The sequence below is a fragment of the Neoarius graeffei genome, chromosome 4 (genome assembly GCF_027579695.1).
Source record: "Neoarius graeffei isolate fNeoGra1 chromosome 4, fNeoGra1.pri, whole genome shotgun sequence".
Taxonomy (NCBI): Eukaryota; Metazoa; Chordata; class Actinopteri; order Siluriformes; family Ariidae; genus Neoarius; species Neoarius graeffei.
Genome location: NC_083572.1, coordinates 83,774,266 through 83,796,921, shown reverse-complemented (window position 1 = coordinate 83,796,921; position 22,656 = coordinate 83,774,266). Strand labels below are relative to the sequence as shown.

Sequence of the window (22,656 nt, the reverse complement as noted above, 5' to 3'; positions counted from 1 at the left end):
AAAAATGCGGAAGAGTTTGGTCGCATCTAACTACAGCCCCAAAAAATACCATTGGCCATGCTGAGCCTAGCTACATTGCTAACAGGAGTGACAGCGCGTCTGACTGACTGGGAGGTCGCGCAAAGCTCGGAGAGGTACGGAGCAGCTCGTCTCAATTCAGATAAGAGCATATTTCATTATGGAAGTACGGTGGACTGTTCCTTTAATGTGTTTGAGATCAAACAGTAAATAGTAAATAATAAATATACAGTAAACAGCCCTATTCCACAACTGTAGTAATCCATATTATGCCAAGAACCACTCAACTAAGTAAACAGAAATGACATCCATCATTACTTTAAGACGTGAAATGTTTTAAATAAAGAAACTATTGAATTAGAAAGTGTGTCCAAACTTTTGACTGGTACTATCTATCTATCTATCTATCTATCTATCTATCTATCTATCTATCTATCTATCTATCTATCTATCTATCTATCTATATAGAGAGAAAGAAAATAGCATTTTTAAATGTATATTTTAAAGTAGTAGATTATTTAAACAAATGGAAAATTTGAATTATTACATTACAAGCATTTAGCGGACACTCTTATCCAGAGCAACGTACAACAAGTGTGAAAGTCAGGCTCAAGAGGTGCTGAACTTCTAGACAAGAAATTTCTAGTGCCAAATGTACAAGTGACCGAATAACACTTAGTGTAATATTCTCTTGAAGTAACAACAATCAACAAACAGCCAAGGAAAACAGAAATAGTTTATTTTTAACCTTTTCTTTCTACCTCATTCTCTCTCATCCTCGTTATAGGTTGAGATTAATCTGAAACGATATCCCACCCCTTACCCGGAGGACCTGAAGAACATGGTGAAATCAGTGCAGAACATGGTGGGGAAAACCACTCACCCTCTTAGCACAGAGAAATGTTCCTCAGGCACCAATATGGAGCTCCATAGCACAGACGCATATGAGCCCAAGTGGTCTATTGCACCCAAGGAGGTAACCTCAATTTGAAATCCAGAATCTCTTTCTGTAGTAACAACACAACTGTCGATCATTTTAAATATGTAGAATTACATAGTTTGTTTTAGGTTACTCTCACCTTTTCATTGTTTTTGATTAGTTGCTGTGTATTGGCAGGTGACTGAGAGGGAGGTTAAAGAATTCTCCAAGCCTCCTCTGCCAGAGCAAGGCGTCATCCTGAACTCGGCAATTGACATCCCAAAGCGGAAGGACAAGGAGGATCTGAATGAGAGCTCTGAGGTACAGCTGTTTTTCTTTGCTCTTGTGTTTTTTACACTGAATCCTATCTTTTTTAAAGTACATTTCTGAGAGCGTTTTTTTTTTTCTTTTTTTCAACATAAACTGTCAGCTATGAAAGAAATATATTGTATTTTTGTCAGAAATACAAAGCCAGCTGTCTAAACCATAGATCTAAGAAAATATGCCATTAGCCTGTTTGATACTGTAACACATCAGCGCATAGGAAAGGGCCAGAATCAATCGTAACCAATGGTGTGTAGCGATGCTGGCCGACTCTGATAAAATCAAGTGTAACTTGGTTTGTGATCAGCTGATTGTGATAGGGGTGGCAAAGCATATTCAGATCCCTACTGAGGAAGGCAGAGATGATAATGGTGAGGAAAAGCTCCCTGAGACCACATGAGGAAAAAAACAGACTGTAAAGGGAACCCATGGTCTTCTGGGTGGCACAAGATAATGGAATTATAGATGATTACAGTATACAGGTGTAGAAGAGTAAAGACAAACAGTGTAGTGTGTTGAAAGGATGTTCAGTATGACTGTTTGTTTTGTAAATGGGTCCTGGGATAATTACAGGAGAGTATTTATGATTCCAGCAACAGTGCTTAGGTACAAGTCTACAGTATCCAGGTGAGATTATCCACTAAAGCAAGGGTGCGACTTGTCATAAACAGTTTATGTGAAGTGATATTAACAATTACAGAGTTTAAAAAATGAGATAAACTCTGAACTTACAGTATGTTTTATGTACATTTATGTAAACACACCTTTACAAGATAGTGATCATAAATTCAAATAGCATAGACAAAGAAAACAGGATGGCACGTTGGTGTAGTGGTTATCACTGTCGCCTCACAGCAAGAAGGTTCTGGATTTGAGTCAAATGGCCAATGGGGGCCTTTCTGTGTGGAGTTTGCATGTTCTCCCCGTGTCTGCATGGGTTTCCTCCGGGTGCTCCGGTTTCCCCCACAGTTCAAAGACATGCGGTTAGGTTAACATGGGGCAGCCTTTGGCTGAGGTGTCCTTGAGTGAGGCACCTAACCCTCAACTGCTTCCCGGGCACTGTAGCATCGCTGCCCACTGCTGTGTGTGTGTGTGTGTGTGTGTGTGTGTGTGTGTGTGTGTGTGTGTGTGTGTGTGTGTGTGTGTGTGTGTGTGCTCATTGCTCACGTACGTGCATGTGTGTATTCACTGTTTCAGATGGGTTAAATGCAGAGAGGAATTTCACAAGTGTATGTGTGATGAATAAAGTTGTTGTTGTTGTTGTTCTTCTTCTTCTTCTTCTTCTACATGGCCTCAAGCTTCCCTGAGCCATTGTAAGTTGCATCAGGATAAACTAAATCATCAGTACTTAATCACAAATCACATAATCACACATACAAATCTTAAGAACTTTAGTCAAAAGCCTCAGATAAAGACAAGCTAAAGAGTTGTTTTTTTTTTTTAATTATTAAAATTGTGGACTCACTTTAAACTATGCTTATCCCAGGACTCCTTTAATATACTTAGTACTGCTTGTTATTATTCTTCTATACCTTTATAATATAATGATTTATAATCATACTATTCAGTGTCACCCAGAATAAGATGGGTTTCATTTTGAATCTGGTTCCTTTCAAGATTTATTCCTCATGTAACCTCAGGGAGATTTTCCTTGCACTGTATCCTCCGATTTGCTCATTAGGCATCTAAAGCTACATCCAGTTTTCTATAAAGCTGCTGTGGGACGTCGTCTTTTGTCTATTTTTAAAAGCATTATCTAAAAAATAACATTGAACTGAATTGAACTTAGTCAGCACCTGAACTCCTGTATCAAATCCCACAGAAAATGAAAACTATATTGTGTTTTTGTGGCATCGACATTTTCATGTCTATGGTTTCAAGCTCCTATTCAAGATTTAGCCTGCCATTATTAAGTAATGGGATTAAAACACATACTTTTTATCATGAAAACAATATAGGCCTGGGAAGAATTGATTGGTCTCTGATTCTAATCTCCTAAAACAAATGTATTGTCATCATGCTATAATGGTTGGCCTGCACCACACAATGTCAGGAGGTGTTCATCAAAAGTTAATACATTGGAGTATGAGCTGTACGGAGGACGTAAGCACAAATCAGTGGGAACGATTCAGCTCTCGAAGCCTGCCACCTGCTGATGGCCAGGCCAGAACTGCTGCTTTGTTTAGGAGTCACAAGAATGATAAATTCATTAACACCCACCCTGTGGTTCAAAATCACAAACCCAAAACATTTGCTGAATTAAGTTTACAGGGAAAAAAACAACATTTGTTTGTTTTACAATCATTAGAGCGAGTGTTTGAATTTTGGTAACATTGCTCCTGAGGATGTGTTTTCTATATTTAAATGAGTCGTGTTTAAGAGAAATTGTGTTGGGTAAGCACAGGTGGTCCTGCAGGTCAGGGTGAGAAGCACATCCACATATTTGATTCTTTGATACTCCTTAGACCGTTGTTCATCCTGCAGCTGAGATCGTTGAGCAAACAGAGAAAAAGGTCAGTCTGAAATGTCAAGTGCACTCTGAGCCTGCTGATTGGCAACCATTAAAAGCTTAGTGGTGCCACGATTCCTGTTGCTAGGATTCAGTTTTCAGTCCACATCATTACTGAGAGTTTTCCCATTGAGAAACAAGGTTAAATGGCTTTGCTTTTCCACAGAGTGAGATTTATGTGGTCAGATAGCCTGTGTCTAACTTTAAGTGTGTTAAAGCCTTGGAAACTTCTGTTCAGAGGAAGCTACGTTGGCTTTTGTGCTGATAAACTACCATTGCTGATGAGAGTGCATAAATGTATGGCCTCAAAGAAAAGATTCTAGAAAGTTCAACAAGTATTCAGTGGGTTATAAGAAGGATAGTTTGTGATTTATGTCCCAAACTTAACATTCTGGCAATATTTAAAAAAAAAAATTGACATCATGCATCTGTGTTTGAAATAGTATCCTAATCACTACCCCCTACATTGGAATATCAGGAACACTACATAAAACACCATTATAAGGAACAGCATTCATGATTGAACTAAAGCCTAGGTCACAACCGGACGTACAATTTTTTGGCCGTGCGATTTTTGGCGTTTCCCAAATCGCTGCGTTTTTTTTTTTGTTTGTGGAGAAAGACGCATGTTGGCCATAAGTTTGTCTTGCAACCTGGAAAAAAACGTAAGCGCCCGTAGAGTTTGTTTGACATGACAAAGAACCTCTGCGGCCGGTCTGCGGCTCGAAAATCAGCACGTCACACGCGCGCCCTCCGTGCATTTCATGCGCGCCCTCCGTGCGTTTCTTGCGTTTTTTGCACGTAGACCAGCCGTAGGAGCACGTACGGCCGGTTGTGACCGAGGCTTAAATGTTTTCACACCCTGCGTTATAGGGACTTGCTCATAATTCCAGCTGATAGACATGAACAATGTTAGCTATCTCACGATACACAAAACTATTGAAGACAATAAAGTAACCAAGCTATAAACTGAATATAACTATGGAAGAATTATTTCACAAAACAATAAATCTGCTGCTTATATCTGTGAGAAGTCAGAGGAGAAGTACAAGGTCTATGGAAATATGAAGAGAAGTCTGAGAGGAGAAGTCTGAGAGGTGAAGTCTTGAGGAGAAATCTTGAGGGAAGTCTGAGTGGAGAAGTCTTGAGGGGAAGTCTGAGAGAAAATCTTGAGGAGAAGTCTCGAAGAGAAGTGTGAGAAAATCTTGAGGAGAAGTCTGAGAGGAGAAGTCTTGAGGAAAAGTCTGAGAGGAACTATAAGAGGAAGTCTTAAGGAGAAGTCTGGGAGAAAAAATCTTGAGGAGAAGTCTTGAGGAGAAGTGTGAGAGAAAATCTTGAGGGGAAGTCTTGAGGGAAGTCTGAGAGGAGAAGTCTTGAGGAGAGTGTGAGAGAAAATCTTGAGGAGAAGCCTTGATGGGAGAATTCTGAGAGGAGAAGTCTTGAGGAGAATTCTGAGAGGAGAAGTCTTGAGGAGAATTCTGAGAGAAGTCTTGAGGAGAGTGTGAGAGAAAATCTTGAGGAGAAGCCTTAATGGGAGAATTCTGAGAGGAGAAGTCTTGAGGAGAATTTTGAGAAAAGGAATTTTGAGGGGAAGTCTTGAGCAGAAGTCTGAGAGAAAATCTTGAGGGGAAGTCTGTGAGGAAAAGTCCGAGAGGGAGTCTTGAAGAAAAGTCCAAGAGGAAGCCTTGAGAAGAAGTCTGAGAGGAGAAGTCTTGAGAGGAAGTCTTGAGGAGAAGTCCGAGAGGAGAAGTTTTGAGGAGAAGTCTGAGGAGTTTTTAGGAGCGACCACACAATGGTAAACCCCATGATTAGTGCATCTAGTTAATAGGACATAGCTTTGGACATAGCAATGTCATTAGAATGTTCCCAGTTTGACAAAAAGTAACCTGAAAGAATTTTTTGTTAAGGTTCATACAGCTTAAAACGTTGAGGCAGCTTTTAGCATCATGTATGAATCTTTTTGGAAAATGTTCTGAAATCACCCAGAAAACTTGACAGAACCTTTTAGAACAAAAAAGCTGGATATGAATTAGCCATTGAAACTGGGATTTAAAAAAAAATTTAAAACAGTCCATTCAGATAATCCTCACGTTGCACTGAGAGTTGCATATATAATAATGGACATATGTAGAGAGGCATTTTCTGTTTCTAGAAACAGTAGTAAAAACTTCAAAACTCAGTTGTTGTTTTGTTTACAGTGACATTGTTCATGTAGAATTAAATTAGAACACCAAACATATCGGCTAGTTATGGTGGTAAAATTGCTGCTACGATCTCGTCAGGGACCCAAAAAGACCTGGCTTCTTGTGTCAATTTATTACAATATAACTGAAAATAAGCTTTAAAAATCAAACAAAAGTGTCTTCAAAAGGTAGTGGCTTGATTTCAAACCAAAGCAGTAAAATTACAAAAGTCTTCTGCACATCATCAAGACAGGGAACTGCGTGAACACAGAAACTTGTGCATTCGTTAACACCAGGCTTTTCTATGCTTTGTGCATTAGCTACAATATGTCTGTAGCATTACACACATTTGTGTGTTGTGTCCATTACAACTTATAGTGCTACCACCCACAGTCTCAGAGACCCTGCAGACAAACTGCAACAATGCTCCACATAAAGGGTTATGGGACGCTGAGAGGACTGAGGTCATGACCCCATGCTTCTTACACATTCTTTTCTTTCTAGACCTCCATAGAAAATCCTCCATTTTGTGTGTTTGTTGTATGTATGTATGTATGTATGTATGTATGTATGTATGTATGTTTGTTTTGCTTAGATTTCTTTACATCGCATCGTTCCCAAGCCGCAACAGCCAGAGAATACAAGCCTGGCCCTTACTTCCTCTTCCTGTTTCTGCCTCATAGTAAGTGGCTGAAAGACCAGACAGAAGACAATTTACTAGTGGAGTGACTTGTTTGACCTGAAAAATGTAATATATTGAACAGAAGCTGACTCTTTTGGCAGGGAGAGATGAATAGGAAGAAAAAAGAAGATGAAATATATACATTGCTTTCAAAAGAAATCTATCAACATCAAAAGCTTTGAGCATGTCATATTGTGTAAGAGGTGAAATTAATTTGCTGCCATTCCAAGCACCAGTGTGATGGTAGGGCAAGAGCTTTGAATGCTGCCTATGCAATTTTGTTTGCAGTTGTTTCAGTTCTCATTAGCATGTTAATTTGGCTACAGTCACTAAAGCCTTGTTTATTTTTCATCAAAGCTGCTTCTGAGAAGCATTAGAGACAAAGTTTGGAAAGCCATGCACATGCAGAACAGAGGATTTTAGCTGTCCATCAAATATGAAGGCGAATAGTAAACAGGAAAAAGAGAAATAGGCGAAAATGCATGTTTTGTTTTGGCACCTGAAATACAGATGTTACAGTTTTGTTGTAGACTATACATTATAAAATCACACCACATGCTCCAGATAAATTGTTGACAATGTATTGTAGGTTTACATGACAGCTGTTGTGTGACGTAAGCATTTTGAATTTTACGGACATGTTGTTTAAATGGGACCACCTTTATGACTTGTGTCTGACTGGTACTTCGATTTAAACGTGAATGTCCAGCTCATTTAAAAAGTATCTAAGCTACAAGTTGCACAAACAAAAACATTGACTCCATGTTAATTCACTACGTGGTTTCATTTTCTTAATCTAGTCCAGGGGTCACCAAACTTTTTTCTCTGGGGGCCACATTGTCGTTCCTGACTGTGATGGGGGGCCGGGGGTCGGGTCAGCTATATAACATAGAATTGTATGACCCAGACAAATATGACCACCAGCCGACCTCATTGTGTAGTAGAGATTACTAGCCTGGCACAGCCATCCCCACTACTATATCAACACTACTATATCAACACTACTATATCAACACTTGATTCTTGGCACATATTTGTTTATCTTTACTAGTGGTTTGCAAAAGTAGTAATTGAGTCTTCACACTTTGTTTTGATTTGAAATACCACAGATATTCCATTTATTTATTTTCTAATAAAAATAACATCAAAGCTGTCAAGGTAAGAAACATCTGCCTAGTTGAGGTGATTGACACTGGCAAAGGTGAGTGGAAAATTATAAATTGTAGGTAGGCCTGTTGATATTATTAATAATATTAATAATAATTGTGTGCAGCACTTAATAAAGGTCAAATAAATAGGCCTATAAAATAAATACATTAAAAAAAACAGTGAAATTATAATAATATGAGCAATAGATCACAGCAGTTGTGCTGTGTCCTGCACGTCATTGCTCTCATCCATGGCCAAAGCAAAAAACTCGAATTCTGATGCTCTCATATTCAGCTGGTCATACACGTTGTCCCCCAAATCTTCGGTTCGCCTGGTCATAGTACCGTAGGTGCGGAGAGACTCACCGCGTTGAGCGCATTCTTCTTGTCGGGACACACCTCCTCGGCCACAGCAAGCATGCATACTTTAACAAAGTCCCCATCAGTAAACGGCTTTCCATGGGTAGCTAGTAGGTGAGCTACCTTATAGCTAGCTCGGACAGCAGCCTGGTTGATCTGGGTTTGGCGAAGGAATACATTCTGTTGTGCAGCCAGTCCGCATTTCATCCTCCGAATCCTGTCTTCTCTTGTTTGCCCTCGCAAACTAGCATACTCTTTGTGGAGGGTTTCGTAGTGACGACGCAGATTATATTCTTTGAAAACCGACACACTTTCTTTACATACAAGACAAACTGCACGGTCCTTACACTGAACGAAAAAATAATCGGTGGTCCACTGTTCTTTAAAAACTCTGCACTCTCTGTCAACTTTTCGCTTACCGCTAGCCATTTTGCTGTCCTGAAGACTGACAGTTCTCTGCGTGTGCGCTGCCTGTCATTGCTTGATCGCGAGCATATGACGAAAATTCGGAAAATATGAATAGTTCATTTTATAACTAAATATCAATTTTAATTAATCAACAAAATACAAGATGCAGACATGTTATTATTTGCCAAAAAGCAATTTAAAAAAATAGGTCATGACCACTTTTGGGGATTGCCTCATAGGGCTGGTTCAAGTGGTGAGGGGCTGGGGGGCCAGTCAAAGGGGGGTGGCGGGCCGGAGTCGGCCCGCGGGCCGTAGTTTGATGACCCCTGATCTAGTCTGTAATGTATACACTACTACACCTTGACGCACTAAGATCCCAATATGTAAAGAAAACACAAAGGTGCCTACATCCAAGGTTTAGCTGCAGCATTTTTGGTCCTTCCTACAGAGATATGGGAAACATCTGAAAACTATGCTTTTCTGCTTTCTCAGCAAAAGCAGTGGTCATACCAAATGCGAATAAACTTCACCCAGCAAAAATGGCACTTCTCTTTTGTTAACTGAAAAGGGAAGAACATGGAGCAGGAAAGATACACTTGCTGCTGGTAGCAGTTACTTTATCCAGGTGTTGTGAGTCAATAGAAAACAAGAAGAGGGCTGTGGCCACTTTGATCAGTTAAACACACACAGCAAGCTTCTTATTGTTCTTATTCTATAGTAGGATTTTCTTGATAGCAATATTGCCAACTCTAGAAACATTTTCACAAGCTTTCTTTGATTGCTGTTGTTATTGGAGATGCAAAAGTGTGGCCAATATCAAATATGAAACAAACAGTACTATAAAGTCAAGGCTTGAAGGTGCTTCTCAATATAATGAGGATGAATTTATTCATTATGTTGAACTTAACTGAAATACTGATTCTGTTTTGTCTTCAAAAGGTCATATTAATTTGCACACAAGGATTATTCCTGAAGTGAATTTCAAACAAGTGCTAAATTAATCAATTTGCATGCACACCACCTGGTATTTTACACTTTTTTTTAAATATAAATACCACAACTAGGCATATCAGACACTCGCTAGCCATGCTGTGAAAATTGTGCATGCAGATGCTCATCTAAGTTTCCAAATCTGTCACTGCTTAACTCTTGAATATTTTCTATCATGAATACTATGATTAAAAAGCTTATAACCCCTGCTTTCCACAGAAATTTATCTTAAGATATGTTCAGTACTTTGGGAGTAACTGCAGGTTGAAGTTGGTACAACAGAGTAAAAACTGTTCACATGATGTTGGGAAACTGCCGGTGCTTTTTGAGTCACAGGAAAGTGGTCAGGTTTGCTCTCTTCTGATCAGTTTCTGACTGGAGGACTCGTGAATATCAATCGGATAACTTTTATAGGGATGTTCTCTCGCTCTCACTGTTTCTGATGAAGTATTCAGCAAAATTTTCCGTCAGCTAGTTTTGATGTTATGATTCACGGGAGACTTTGAGGTGAGTTTTCATAGCTCATCTCATCTCATCTCATTATCTCTAGCCGCTTTATCCTGTTCTACAGGGTCGCAGACAAGCTGGAGCCTATCCCAGCTGACTATGGGTGAAAGGCGGGGTACACCCTGGACAAGTCGCCAGGTCATCACAGGGCTGTTTTCATAGCTTTACGTACTTATTTTTTCAAATCAAACTGATTAATGTAAATAAATAACTATTTTAGAAGATAACTGTAGTTGTTTTGATGAAAAATATTGAGATCTTAGTGGCCAGAATGAGATTTTAAAAGACTGGAAGTCAGAAACGCAAGTGTCCAATTCATTAATTGGAATTGTTTATTGGATGTGGCTCACACAGTTTTTTCGAGGTTAGCCTTGAAAGCTGTGAATATTAATCGAAATAATCATTTATATTCTTTCATATAAACACTAGTAGGCCCTATGTTTGAGAAATACAAAGGCCTACAGAGCACAAAGAGGGTTTTAGAAATGTTATTTTATTACTTTTTTATTGAGTATACAGATTTAACATTTTTACATAATTAGCATAATTAATACTAATTAAATACTAATTTTGCATAATTTGTTTTTACTAATTTTTCTAATTTTGTATTCAGTATACAACCATCTATGTTCCTTCCAATTTCCTTGTGAATATCTTGAAAATTTAAAAAGTAATTAAGAAAAAACATTTGATCTCATTGGTTAATGAGGCCCATTTTGGACCATGTTATCCTCATGCATAATATTACGGCAGTTTTCTAAAATATTAACCCGTTTTTTCAATCTTTAATTTGTAATCTCAGGAACGTATAAACATTTTAATTCTGTAAAAAGTATGTTGTTTAGCATTCAATTCTGAATTCAACGAGAGCAGTTTCAAGCAATTTGAATTGAATTTTCACCTGATGTGCCTACCACAACTTGCATATTTGTTAAGGCAAACATACAAAACATGTCAGGACGTTACTTTGTTAATTTGAAAAATGTAGTCCTGCTTTGATCATGTTAGTAAATCAGTTTTGCATTTTTATTCTGCTGTGATCAGGTTTTTAGACCGCGAGTTGGCCTTGTGGTTAGCGTGTCCACCTCTCAACCAGGAGATTGAGTTCTACTCGCAGTTGGGTCATACCAAAGACCGCCATTAAAATGTCTGTATAACGAGTGTATAGGTGTCAAGGACCAGACAGGAGAGGAGATCAAATGCACTCAAACCACAATTTAATAATAACAGGGGAAAAGGGAGAATGTGTATGAAGTTCAGTGGCAGGAGGACTGAGAGGCAGAGATGGCTGGTGGGAGTATGGTGGTGACATCCAAGGTCTCCCATCCAAGTACTGACCAGGCCTGGCTCTGCTTAGCTTCTGAGATCAGACAGGATTAGGTGTTGTCAGAGAGATGTGGCTGTAGGTTGACAGCACTTGGGTTTCAGGCAGTCTCCCAGCAGTAGTCCCTCAGCAGGCTGGAGTTAGTGAGCAGGCTGGAACACAGTCACAGATCAGATAGCAAGATAGGGGACAGAAATGCAGGGTCAGGTTACCGGGGCTGAAGAGTAGGGCTCCAGGCAGGGCTGCTCATACCGGGCTGATGGAGAGGCAGGCGAGCAGCAGGGCTGGGCAAGCTGGAGATCAGGCGAAGGTACAGGAGAGGCAGGCAAGAGGCAGAGTTGACAGGACAGAAGGCAGATCAGGTTACCGGGGCTGGAGAGCAGACAGAGTCAGACGGAACAGAATATCGTCAGAGTAGTAGGAACACAGAGCAGGTTATCACGCTGGAAGTTGCAGACAATCTGACACTGAGGCTTGGGAGAACTGCAGCTTAAATACACACAGGGGGGAAGCAGGTGATCGGCAACAGCCAATGACAGTCACTGAAAGTTAATAAGAGGAAGTGAGAGCGGGCGTGGCCGGTAATGCTGAGTGGAGATGTTACCTGAAGAGAGAAGCCCACAGGTAGGACCATGACATATAGGTATTGGACCTAATGTACATACTGCCGCCTGGCAAGTAATGCCGCAGTACAGATGCGAGTAGGGAGTCAAACTCTCGCGGTTACCAGAGGACCAGCCCCCTACTATAACCCTAGCTATGTAAGAGGCTGAGGGCTATAGAAATGGAGATCAGCACCGCCCAATGCGCCTTTAGGGTGTGGTTAGTACTAGGACGGGAGACTTCCTGGGAAGACAGGTCCTGGCATGAAAGGGACTTTGATTATTTTTTTTTTACACGCATAATCCCTTAAGAAGTCAAGACTTTCTCTAGCTAATATCTCTCCTAATAAATTTACTCAGCACTCTTGCATGATGAGATAAATGTATTTGAAAAGACAATGTGAGGCAGGATCAGAGCTCACACCCATTAATGTCACACCATTTCATGTCTTTACCGGCAAATTTAGATTTGATTTGGAGTCACTTTTCCATACTGCCTCTTTCCAGCTCACTGAAGGCCCCAGAACAGCTGTTCAGAAGGAAGCATAAATCAGGCTTACAAGGTTTTAGAGATATTGTATGGAATTCTGGGACAGGATAACCTGAGGCTGAGAATGAGGAAGAGAAATGAGAAGCAAGGGTCTGAAACAAGATGAGAGAACAGTGATATGTTTAGGAAGCTGTGTGTGTGGGTGTGTGTGGGGGGGGATCAGACGGTGTGTGGTCTCAGCTCTGTTCTGCAGCTGTTTGTGCTGTGCAGCAGGTGTATGTGAGGAAAGCATGAGCTCAGTGTACAGACCAGTGAGCTCTAGCAGGATTTCGACTGCATATCTGAGACAGAGATGCCAAGTTTATACATTAAACATGCAAAAATGTTCAGACATCCTGTTTAATCAGATTATATTCAGGGGCCTGGTTGGTGCATTTCAGAAGCACGAACGTGATTGTGACAGAAGAATGTGAGTCACTGAATCATTAAAGTGAGTGACAAATTGTCTTTAATAAATGTTTTGACTTGAGATTTATGTCTTTGTTAAGCTACACTTAATGAAAGCCTTTGGGAAATCATTCTTTTCACATCATTGTTTCCAAAGTTTTATAACCTGTGATGTATTAATACTCATCTTTAATACACGTCAATGTGCTGCTTAAATATGCTTTAACAGATAAATTCACGGAATGATTGAAGTCAGGGCCTCTGTCGTTCTGACATTTGATGGTTTCATTCCCTTCATAGTCTTTCCACTGCTATTTATCTTCTTTGAGATGAGTGAGGAAGAACTAAGCACCAGCTGATCTTTTATTATGAACTGATGCTTTATAGGTTTATTATATGAAGTCATGCTGCAGATCATTCACACTTGTTGAATGTTTTTATGACATTTGAAAAAATGGATTTCATTTCACTAAGTATAAATATTTAAATGATATACTGATCTTAGAACATACTCTTATTGAATAAACGAATGAAAATCCATGTTTCGGAGCATATTTGTACGTTAATGTGAATTCTATCTATATACTATGAATAAGGTATAATTAGGCCTTGTTTTTGTTCTTCTCTTACAAATATAGTTAGTTAGTATTTCCAAGGCAAGGCAAGTTTATTTGTATAGCGCATTTCATACACACAGGCAATTCAATGTGCTTCACAAAAAATAAAAGCATAAGAACAGTAACAAAGAATTAAAGTAAAATCATCTCATTATCTGTAGCCACTTTATCCTTCTACAGGGTCTCAGGCAAGCTGGAGCCTATCCCAGCTGACTACGGGCGAAAGGTGGGGTACACCCTGGACAAGTCGCCAGGTCATCACAGGGCTGACCATTCACACTCACTTTAGAGTCACCAGTTAACCTAACCTGCATGTCTTTGGACTGTGGAGGAAACCCACGCGGACAACATGCAAACTCCACACAGAAAGGCCCTCACCGGCCCCGGGGCTCAAACCCAGGACCTTCTTGCTGTGAGGCGACAGCGCTAACCACTACACCACCGTGCCGCCAAGTGAAATCATTAAAATCCAAAATTAAAAAGAAATTAAAATAAAGAATTAAAGTAAAATCATTAAAATCAAAATTAAAAGAAATTATGTTAAAGGAAATTAATTACACTTTAGGTAAAAATTAATCAAGTGAAAGCATCTGAAAACAGCTTTGTCTTGAGCCTGGATTTAAAACTAACAACAGTAGGAGCATTTTTTATATCATCTGGAAGTTGGTTCCAAAGCTTAGCAGCAAAGCAACTAAAGGCTGCTTCACCACACTTCGTTTTGACAGCTGGTATTACTAGCAAGTTTTTCTCCTGTGATCTTAGAGACCTAGTTGGTGCATATAATTGAAACATATCCAGTAGGTAGCTGGGTCCCATCACATTTAATGTTTTAAATAGAAGAAGTAATGCCTTAAAGTCAATTCTATAGCTCACTGGGAGCCAGTGCAGAGACCTTAGAATTGGAGTGATATGAACTACCCTTTTTGTTCTTGTAAGAACCCTTGCTTCTGCATTTTGGATTAGTTGAAGCTCTTTGATGGTCTTTTTTGGAAGACCTGTGAAAAGGCTATTGCAGTAATCAACCCTACTGGAGATGAAAGCATGAATAAGTTTTTCTAGATCATGCTTTGACATGAGACCCCTGAGTTTAGAAATGTTTTTTAGGTGATAGAATGCAGACTTTTTTACCACTTTCATATGACTGTTGAAGTTAAGTTCACTGTCAATAAGGACACCAAGGTTTTTGACAGTATCCTTTGCTTTAAGCCCCTTAGTTTCAAGAACAGTGGCAATCCTAAGCCTTTCCTCCTTTTTGCCAAATATAATTACTTCAGTTTTATCTGCGTTCAGCTGAAGAAAATTGTGAGACATCCATTTGTTAATTTGGTCAATGCATCTATGAAGAGACTCAAGAGGGGCATAGTCATTAGGTGACATAGCTAAGTAAAGCTGAGTGTCATCTGCATAGCTATGGAAGTTTATTGAGTTATTCTTAATAATTTGTCCAAGTGGGAGCATATAAAGGTTGAATAGTAATGGTCCCAGGATTGAGCCCTGGGGAACCCCACAGTTCAAAGACAGTTCAAGTTCAAGTAGATTTGCAGTAAAATAAAATAAAAAAAAACTCTTATGCACAAATGAAACAAAGTCTATATTCCTTAAACAGCCAATTATGAGGTTTTTAGAATTATTTTTGTCATAAAAATAGAACGACATGACCACGAGAACAAAACATCTCTTATATTATGTAATGAATGAAACATGATAGGGTATGCTGTTAGTGGAAAATAATCCATGGCAGGTTAGTGGTGCAGTAGGGGTGGCACGGTGGTTAGCACTGTTGCCTCACAGTAAGAAGGTTCTGGGTTCAAACCTCACAGCTGGCAGGGGCCTTTCTGTGTGGAGTTTCCTGCATAGGTTTCCTCTGGGTGCTTCGGTTTCCACCAGCCACTGGGGTTGCACAAGCCAGTGTACACTTAAGTGCCAGTCTCAAGCTTGGATAGATCGGGGAGGGTTGTGTCAGGAAGGGCATCTGGTATAAAACCTATGCCAAATCAAATATACAGAACAGATCTGCTGTGGCAAACCCTAATGGGAGCAGTGTGATGCAGTACCACCCTGAAGTTGCTTATTTTCTTATAAGAGCATCTCCCAAAGTGTTTTATTCCCGTATAGCACAGTGATTTTCTGCAACTACAACTATTTTAATCGATTAATGAGCATCATGCTTTTTAGCAATATAGTGGAATGCAGTGTTGTACAACATCTGCTGCACAAGTTAGAGCTTGTTTTTACTTATCTTTTTTCTCTCTCTATTCAAGTTTAAAAAAAGAAAAAAAAGGAAAAATCACAGCTGTTACTGAGGAACCAGGATTGCAAAGCACTCTGTGTGAAAATGTACCTGCTGTTACAACCTGCTGACACTGGAGACTCCTTCCATTAACATAAAATAAATTGCTCTTTACCGAAAGTTTCACAGTATCAACAATTACACTGAATGTTTTTATTTGTTTAATGTCATGTTTTTAGCAGTTTATTATTAGCCTTAGATTATGTAGCACATCTTCCATTCAAGTGCATGTGAACGAGTTGTTGCTATAAAAGTAAGGATTCACTGATGGAACAATAATGGCTGTCAAAACAGGACAACCACAGAAGCCCAGTTTTGACAAGCTCTCGAAATGCTTTCCCTTCATCCTATAACAAACTACTGCTGCTTAAAAAAAAATCATAACATATTGTCAATAACCATAACTTTATTTTTTGTTGCAAGTGCTTTAAATAGTAATATTAGGATGAGAAATGACAGCAAATTGTGTGTTTCATTTGATGTCCATTTAACTACAACCTAGAAATCAGCATTCAAGGAGATTCCCCATGGAGTTAATTTAAACTGTTTTTGTGTTGTTTCTTAAGTCAATGAAGTACTCGTTGTTTTGAACTATTATAAATATAATTTAAATATGTGATAAAATATTAAAGGCAATATTTGACACAACTCACAATATTTGTCATCCAGAGCTGAAAGCAATTATTACCCTACTTAAAAATAAAAAATATATGAAACGAACAATCATGAGACATGGTGGGATTTGAGGCTATAACCTAAATACTCTTAAAGCCATGCTTCAATGCAGTTCTTTGACCATGCTTACGTCATTTCTCATAGCTTTCACTGGTACAAGTCAAGCAAAACACACAATTTTATGTGAAGATCTTTGCTGGCGTTAGTGTACATAGTTAAGTAACCACTACACCTACCGTACATAATATAGGGTGAGAGGCGGGGTACACCCTGGACAAGTCGCCAGGTCATTGCAGGGCTGACACATAAAGACAAACAACCATTCACACTCACATCTACAGTCAATTTAGAGCCACTGATTAAAACTAATGTGCATGTCTTTGAACTGTGGGGGAAACTGGAGAACCCAGAGGAAACCCACACAGACACAACATGCAAACTCCACACAGAAAGGCCCCTGTCAGCCACTGGGCTCAAACCTAGAACATTCTTGCTGTGAGGCGACAGTGCTAACCACTACACCACCATGCCACCCTACTTGGAACTCGGTTTATGCGAAATTCTTGTTTGTCAATGTCAAAATTAATGATGAAAGTATTTGATTAATGGCTGTATTCGATGCATGCAAAAAAACACCAAACCCTGAGACTCATCACTCTTACAAAACACTGTGCACATTTCATTGCCATTTCCACAAGTGTGAAAAAAGTCCGCTATGTGTGTTTTCAGAGTGATGTGACGCGGTTCAGTCCTGCATTGCATTGTCACAGTCGAATAAAATAATTAACAACTGTTCGCGGGTGGCATGGTGGTGTAGTGGTTAGCGCTGTCGCCTCACAGCAAGAAGGTCTGGGTTCGAGCCCCGTGGCCAGCGAGGTCCTTTCTGTGCAGAGTTTGCATGTTCTCCCCGTGTCCATGTGGGTTTCCTCCGGGTGCTCCGGTTTCCCTCACAGTCCAAAGACATGCAGGTTAGGTTAACTGGTGACTCTAAATTGACCGTAGGTGTGAATGGTTGTCTGTGTCTATGTGTCAGCCCTGTGATGACCTGGCGACTTGTCCAGGGTGTACCCCGCCTTTCGCCCGTAGTCAGCTGGGATAGGCTCCAGCTTGCCTGCGACCCTGTAGAACAGGATAAAGCGGCTAGAGATAATGAGATGAGATGAAGTCGAGGTTATTATTCACCATTATTCACTGAGCCTGAGGTGGATAATTGTTTTAGTATAAATGCACAGTTGATTTTTTTTTTTAAATGCATTCAAAATAAATAATTCATTTCATACTTCAAAAGCAGCATGCAAATGTAATGCACACAGACTTGTGTCACCTATCTATGAAGAGTTATAACATCAACGAAACTGTCCTCATGTTAAAACTGTTAATATTATAGTCAGGCTGTCTGTTGTTGCCCAAATGAGGATGGGTTCCCTTTTGAGTCTGGTTCCTCTCGAGGTTTCTTCCTCATGTCGTCTGAGGGAGTTTTTCCTTGCCACCGTCGCCACAGGCTTGCTCATTGGGGATAGATTAGGGATAAAATTAGCTCATGTTTTAAGTCGTTCAAATTCCGTAAAGCTGCTTTGCGACAATGTTTATTGTTAAAAGCGCTATACAAATAAACTTGACTTGACTTGATCTATGCCGAGTCACATAAAATACTTTGTTTTGAAATAGATCAAATAAATCACAATTCCACCTTACCTTTGAATAGTTTTAGACCAAACTTCATAACATCTTTAGTCCTTTTAGGAACAGCATTTTCTCTCATAATGTGTACATGTGAACCAATGGGTCACCGTTTTACCGAGTTGCTCAAAGTGATTATCAAGAAATAATCTGAATTTCTTGACCAATCAGGATGCGTGATTTTCGATAATTACTTGTGTATTTATACTAATAATAATTATAGTAATGCAGTGCCGTGGACTTTAACAGTTCAATTGCTTTTTTTTAAACAAAAGTGGCTCTCTTATCATGATAAAGGTCAATCAAGCAAAATAGTGACTGTTGACAATTTTACAAGGTGGTAAAAGTTTTAGAAACCTTTAAAATTTTAGGAAAATATTTTTAATAAAAGTTAAAATAAAGACAAATTTAGGTGATATCACTGTTTCTATGCCTGTCATTTAATTTGTGTGCATTATTAGGATATCAAACTTCTATATCTTGTTGAGGGATGGTCTTGGCCAACGAGCAGCATCATTTATATCTTCCTACATGAAAGTTCAAAATTCAATCCTTGTGTCCCACTTTATGGTTCCATTAGCAAATCTGTACTCATAACTAACATATTAGAATGAATTACAGCTGGAAGTTCTGTCAGAGCTGCTGTTAGAGAAAATTAATCAACACCTTTTGACCAATCAGATTTAAATGTGACAGTGCTGTGGTATAAACATATATAATGAATCCACAGATAGCAAAAAATTATTTTAAGAATGACTTTTAGTCCTATGATACTATGGTGCTTGTTTCTTTTATTACTTCTGTCTATATACTGTAGCTTTCTGATTTTTATGTTATGATCAAGGTTAGAAATAATGCATACAAATAAACTAGAGAAATAGTCTGACATTTATTTTCCCAGGATTCCATGGGAGGTTCACCTAATGATATCCGGATTTCTGATATGAGGCCGACTCTGGTGGAACCCCCTATGTACAAGCCAAAGGTTGTATTGCTGGGAAAAGATAAAAAAGGTATGCTCGAGAGGACCCACGACCGAAACGTCTAGACAAATGTAATGTCTTTTTATTTTGCTTCTGTTACCTCTGGACCTTTCTCTTAACATATTTGATCAAGTTATATTTTAAGGTCTCAGTATTTTCCAGAAATATATTCCAGTTTCTGCAATGTCTGTGTATTGTGTAAAGTTGAGGAGAATGTTGTAGGATAATTACTGGGTGAAACGGTGAGGTTTTCTACAGTGAGGTGCTTTACAAGAGTATTGCTGCCATTCCAATTAGAGACAGAGACCATTATTCCACTTTATATCCTCCTCATGCACCTACTAGAGCCCATGCATTAAATCCAACACAGGAAGAGAGTGCTGTTATAAGCATGAAGGGTGCAATACCGATACGAATTTCCTCCCATTCAGAATCCATCGATGACTCAGACCCAGACAAAATGCACTGCTTGAACAACAGTGGATCATCAGCCACCTACTCGGACTACTCCCCCTCGCAGGGCTCTTCTGGGTCCTCCAACCCTCCTGGCAATGTCAGCTCCATGCAGAGTGCTGCCAAAGAGGGTCCATCACAGACCCACTGGACTAACAGGTTGGCAACGATCAACAAATTTCCTGCCTGCCAGCATTCCTCAAACTGAGAGTACACCTGTGTGGTTCAACGATGTGACAGCTCATAAATTAGTTAGGATTGTTTAGTTATTCTGTGTTGGCCGACTATCATGCCAGCATAACAAATTAGTGTCACTTTCTAACTTGACCTTTAAGGTCATCTTTCATTGAACAAGAATCCTTCAAACCTACGTATACAGTATATGTACCTACTTTCTTTTAGATTAAGACAAGACTATGTGGGTGAATAGAGTAATCTTATATCGTATCATAAATATCACAATCAATCATTGCCACTTGATTGTGCATCATCAGATTATGTGTAAATTTGCATGTGATGACACTCTCAAAAGAACTACAGAACAGTATGTGCTGATTAGTATTGGAATATCAGTTCTTTATTCTATCAACATTCGCTGGATATGAGTAATTACATGCTCTGATTGGCTACTCTACTACTAGGATATCAGCTCATATACCATGAGTAGAGAAAAACAAAATTGCTGAACCAACCGAGGATGAAATAAAAACTCTACTCAAAAACAAAACTCCCAAAAATACCAAAAAGGCAAAAAAAAAAAAAAGATGGAATAAGAGTATTTGATGGTAAGAACATATCTTTTTTTATTTTTCAAGAATTATTATTATTATTATTATTATTATTATTACAACCCCGATTCCAAAAAAGTTGGGACAAAGTACAAATTATAAATAAAAACGGAATGCAATAATTTACAAATCTCAAAAACTGATTGTATTCACAATAGAACATAGACAACATATCAAATGTCGAAAGTGAGACATTTTGAAATTTCATGCCAAATATTGGCTCATTTGAAATTTCATGACAGCAACACATCTCAAAAAAGTTGGGACAGGGGCAATAAGAGGCTGGAAAAGTTAAAGGTACAAAAAGGAACAGTTGGAGGACCAAACTGCAACTCATTAGGTCAATTGGCAATAGGTCATTAACATGACTGGGTATAAAAAGAGCATCTTGGAGTGGCAGCGGCTCTCAGAAGTAAAGATGGGAAGAGGATCACCAATCCCCCTAATTCTGCGCCGACAAATAGTGGAGCAATATCAGAAAGGAGTTCGACAGTGTAAAATTGCAAAGAGTTTGAACATATCATCATCTACAGTGCATAATATCATCAAAAGATTCAGAGAATCTGGAAGAATCTCTGTGCGTAAGGGTCAAGGCTGGAAAACCATACTGGGTGCCCGTGATCTTCGGGCCCTTCGACAGCACTGTGTCACATACAGGCATGCTTCTGTATTGGAAATCACAAAATGGGCTCAGGAATATTTCCAGAGAACATTATCCGTGAACACAATTCACCGTGCCATCCGCCGTTGCCAGCTAAAACTCTATAGTTCAAAGACGAAGCCGTATCTAAACATGATCCAGAAGCGCAGACGTCTTCTCTGGGCCAAGGCTCATTTAAAATGGACTGTGGCAAAGTGGAAAACTGTTCTGTGGTCAGATGAATCAAAATTTGAAGTTTTTTATGGAAATCAGGGACGCCGTGTCATTCAGACTAAAGAGGAGAAGGACGACCCAAGTTGTTATCAGCGCTCAGTTCAGAAGCCTGCATCTCTGATGGTATGGGGTTGCATTAGTGCGTGTGGCATGGGCAGCTTACACATCTGGAAAGACACCATCAATGCTGAAAGGTATATCCAGGTTCTAGAGCAACATATGCTCCCATCCAGACGACGTCTTTTTCAGGGAAGACCTTGCATTTTCCAACATGACAGTGCCAAACCACATACTGCATCAATTACAGCATCATGGCTGCGTAGAAGAAGGGTCCGGGTACTGAACTGGCCAGCCTGCAGTCCAGATCTTTCACCCATAGAAAACATTTGGCGCATCATAAAACGGAAGATACGACAAAAAAGACCTAAGACAGTTGAGCAACTAGAATCCTACATTAGACAAGAATGGGTTAACATTCCTATCCCTAAACTTGAGCAACTTGTCTCCTCAGTCCCCAGACGTTTACAGACTGTTGTAAAGAGAAAAGGGGATGTCTCACAGTGGTAAACATGGCCTTGTCCCAACTTTTTTGAGATGTGTTGTTGTCATGAAATTTAAAATCACCTAATTTTTCTCTTTAAATGATACATTTTCTCAGTTTAAACATTTGATATGTCATCTATGTTCTATTCTGAATAAAATATGGAATTTTGAAACTTCCACATCATTGCATTCCGTTTTTATTTACAATTTGTACTTTGTCCCAACTTTTTTGGAATCAGGGTTGTACATTTTTCACAAATTGCTCCTGTCATTTCGCCAGTTTGTTTACATTCTAAGCAGAAATGATTTTGTCTGACATTTTGTATAAAGTTTTTATTTATCGAATTTGCAAACAATAAAAAAAATGCTCTGTTTCTCAAAATCTAGTGAATGTGAATAGAATAAGTTATTCCACTCAATCTCATCATGCATTGCTTATGGCCAACTCGATGCTCCATTCCTCGTCAGCTATCAGCTCATGTACGACTTGATTTTATGGAATAACTGTTAATTATTGTTTAATCTAGAAGATACCATGTCAAGAATGTTAAAATAAAATATTCTTGTTATGTTCAATATAAAATCTAATATAAATCCCACAGTGATAAGTTTTTAAGACATTCCTCTGTAATATCCATTTTTTTCTTGAATGTTCTTTAACATAGAAATGTATACAGGTTTAAAAATATAGTGTGATTTTAGTATTCCTGCAGTAGTAATTGTGGTTAATAAGGTTTAAATAGGAAATGGACCTATGTTATAATTATACACACACATAATGGGAAACAAGCATGTTAGTGATGTGTGACATGATGTGATTATGTCAAGTAAGGCAGCGCTTA

General features: G+C 39.0%; 1 protein-coding gene across 1 annotated transcript in view; it reads left to right on the top strand.

Annotated features, from left to right (window-relative positions):
- Positions 1-22,656, top strand: part of lrrc7 (leucine rich repeat containing 7) — a 115,917-nt gene that overhangs the window by 74,265 nt on the left and 18,996 nt on the right. Inside the window, exons 16-20 of the mRNA XM_060918344.1 lie at positions 806-994; positions 1,136-1,258; positions 6,549-6,635; positions 19,075-19,186; positions 19,588-19,768. Of these exons, the coding sequence (XP_060774327.1) occupies positions 806-994; positions 1,136-1,258; positions 6,549-6,635; positions 19,075-19,186; positions 19,588-19,768 (692 nt within the window). The remainder of the gene's footprint in view (positions 1-805; positions 995-1,135; positions 1,259-6,548; positions 6,636-19,074; positions 19,187-19,587; positions 19,769-22,656) is intronic.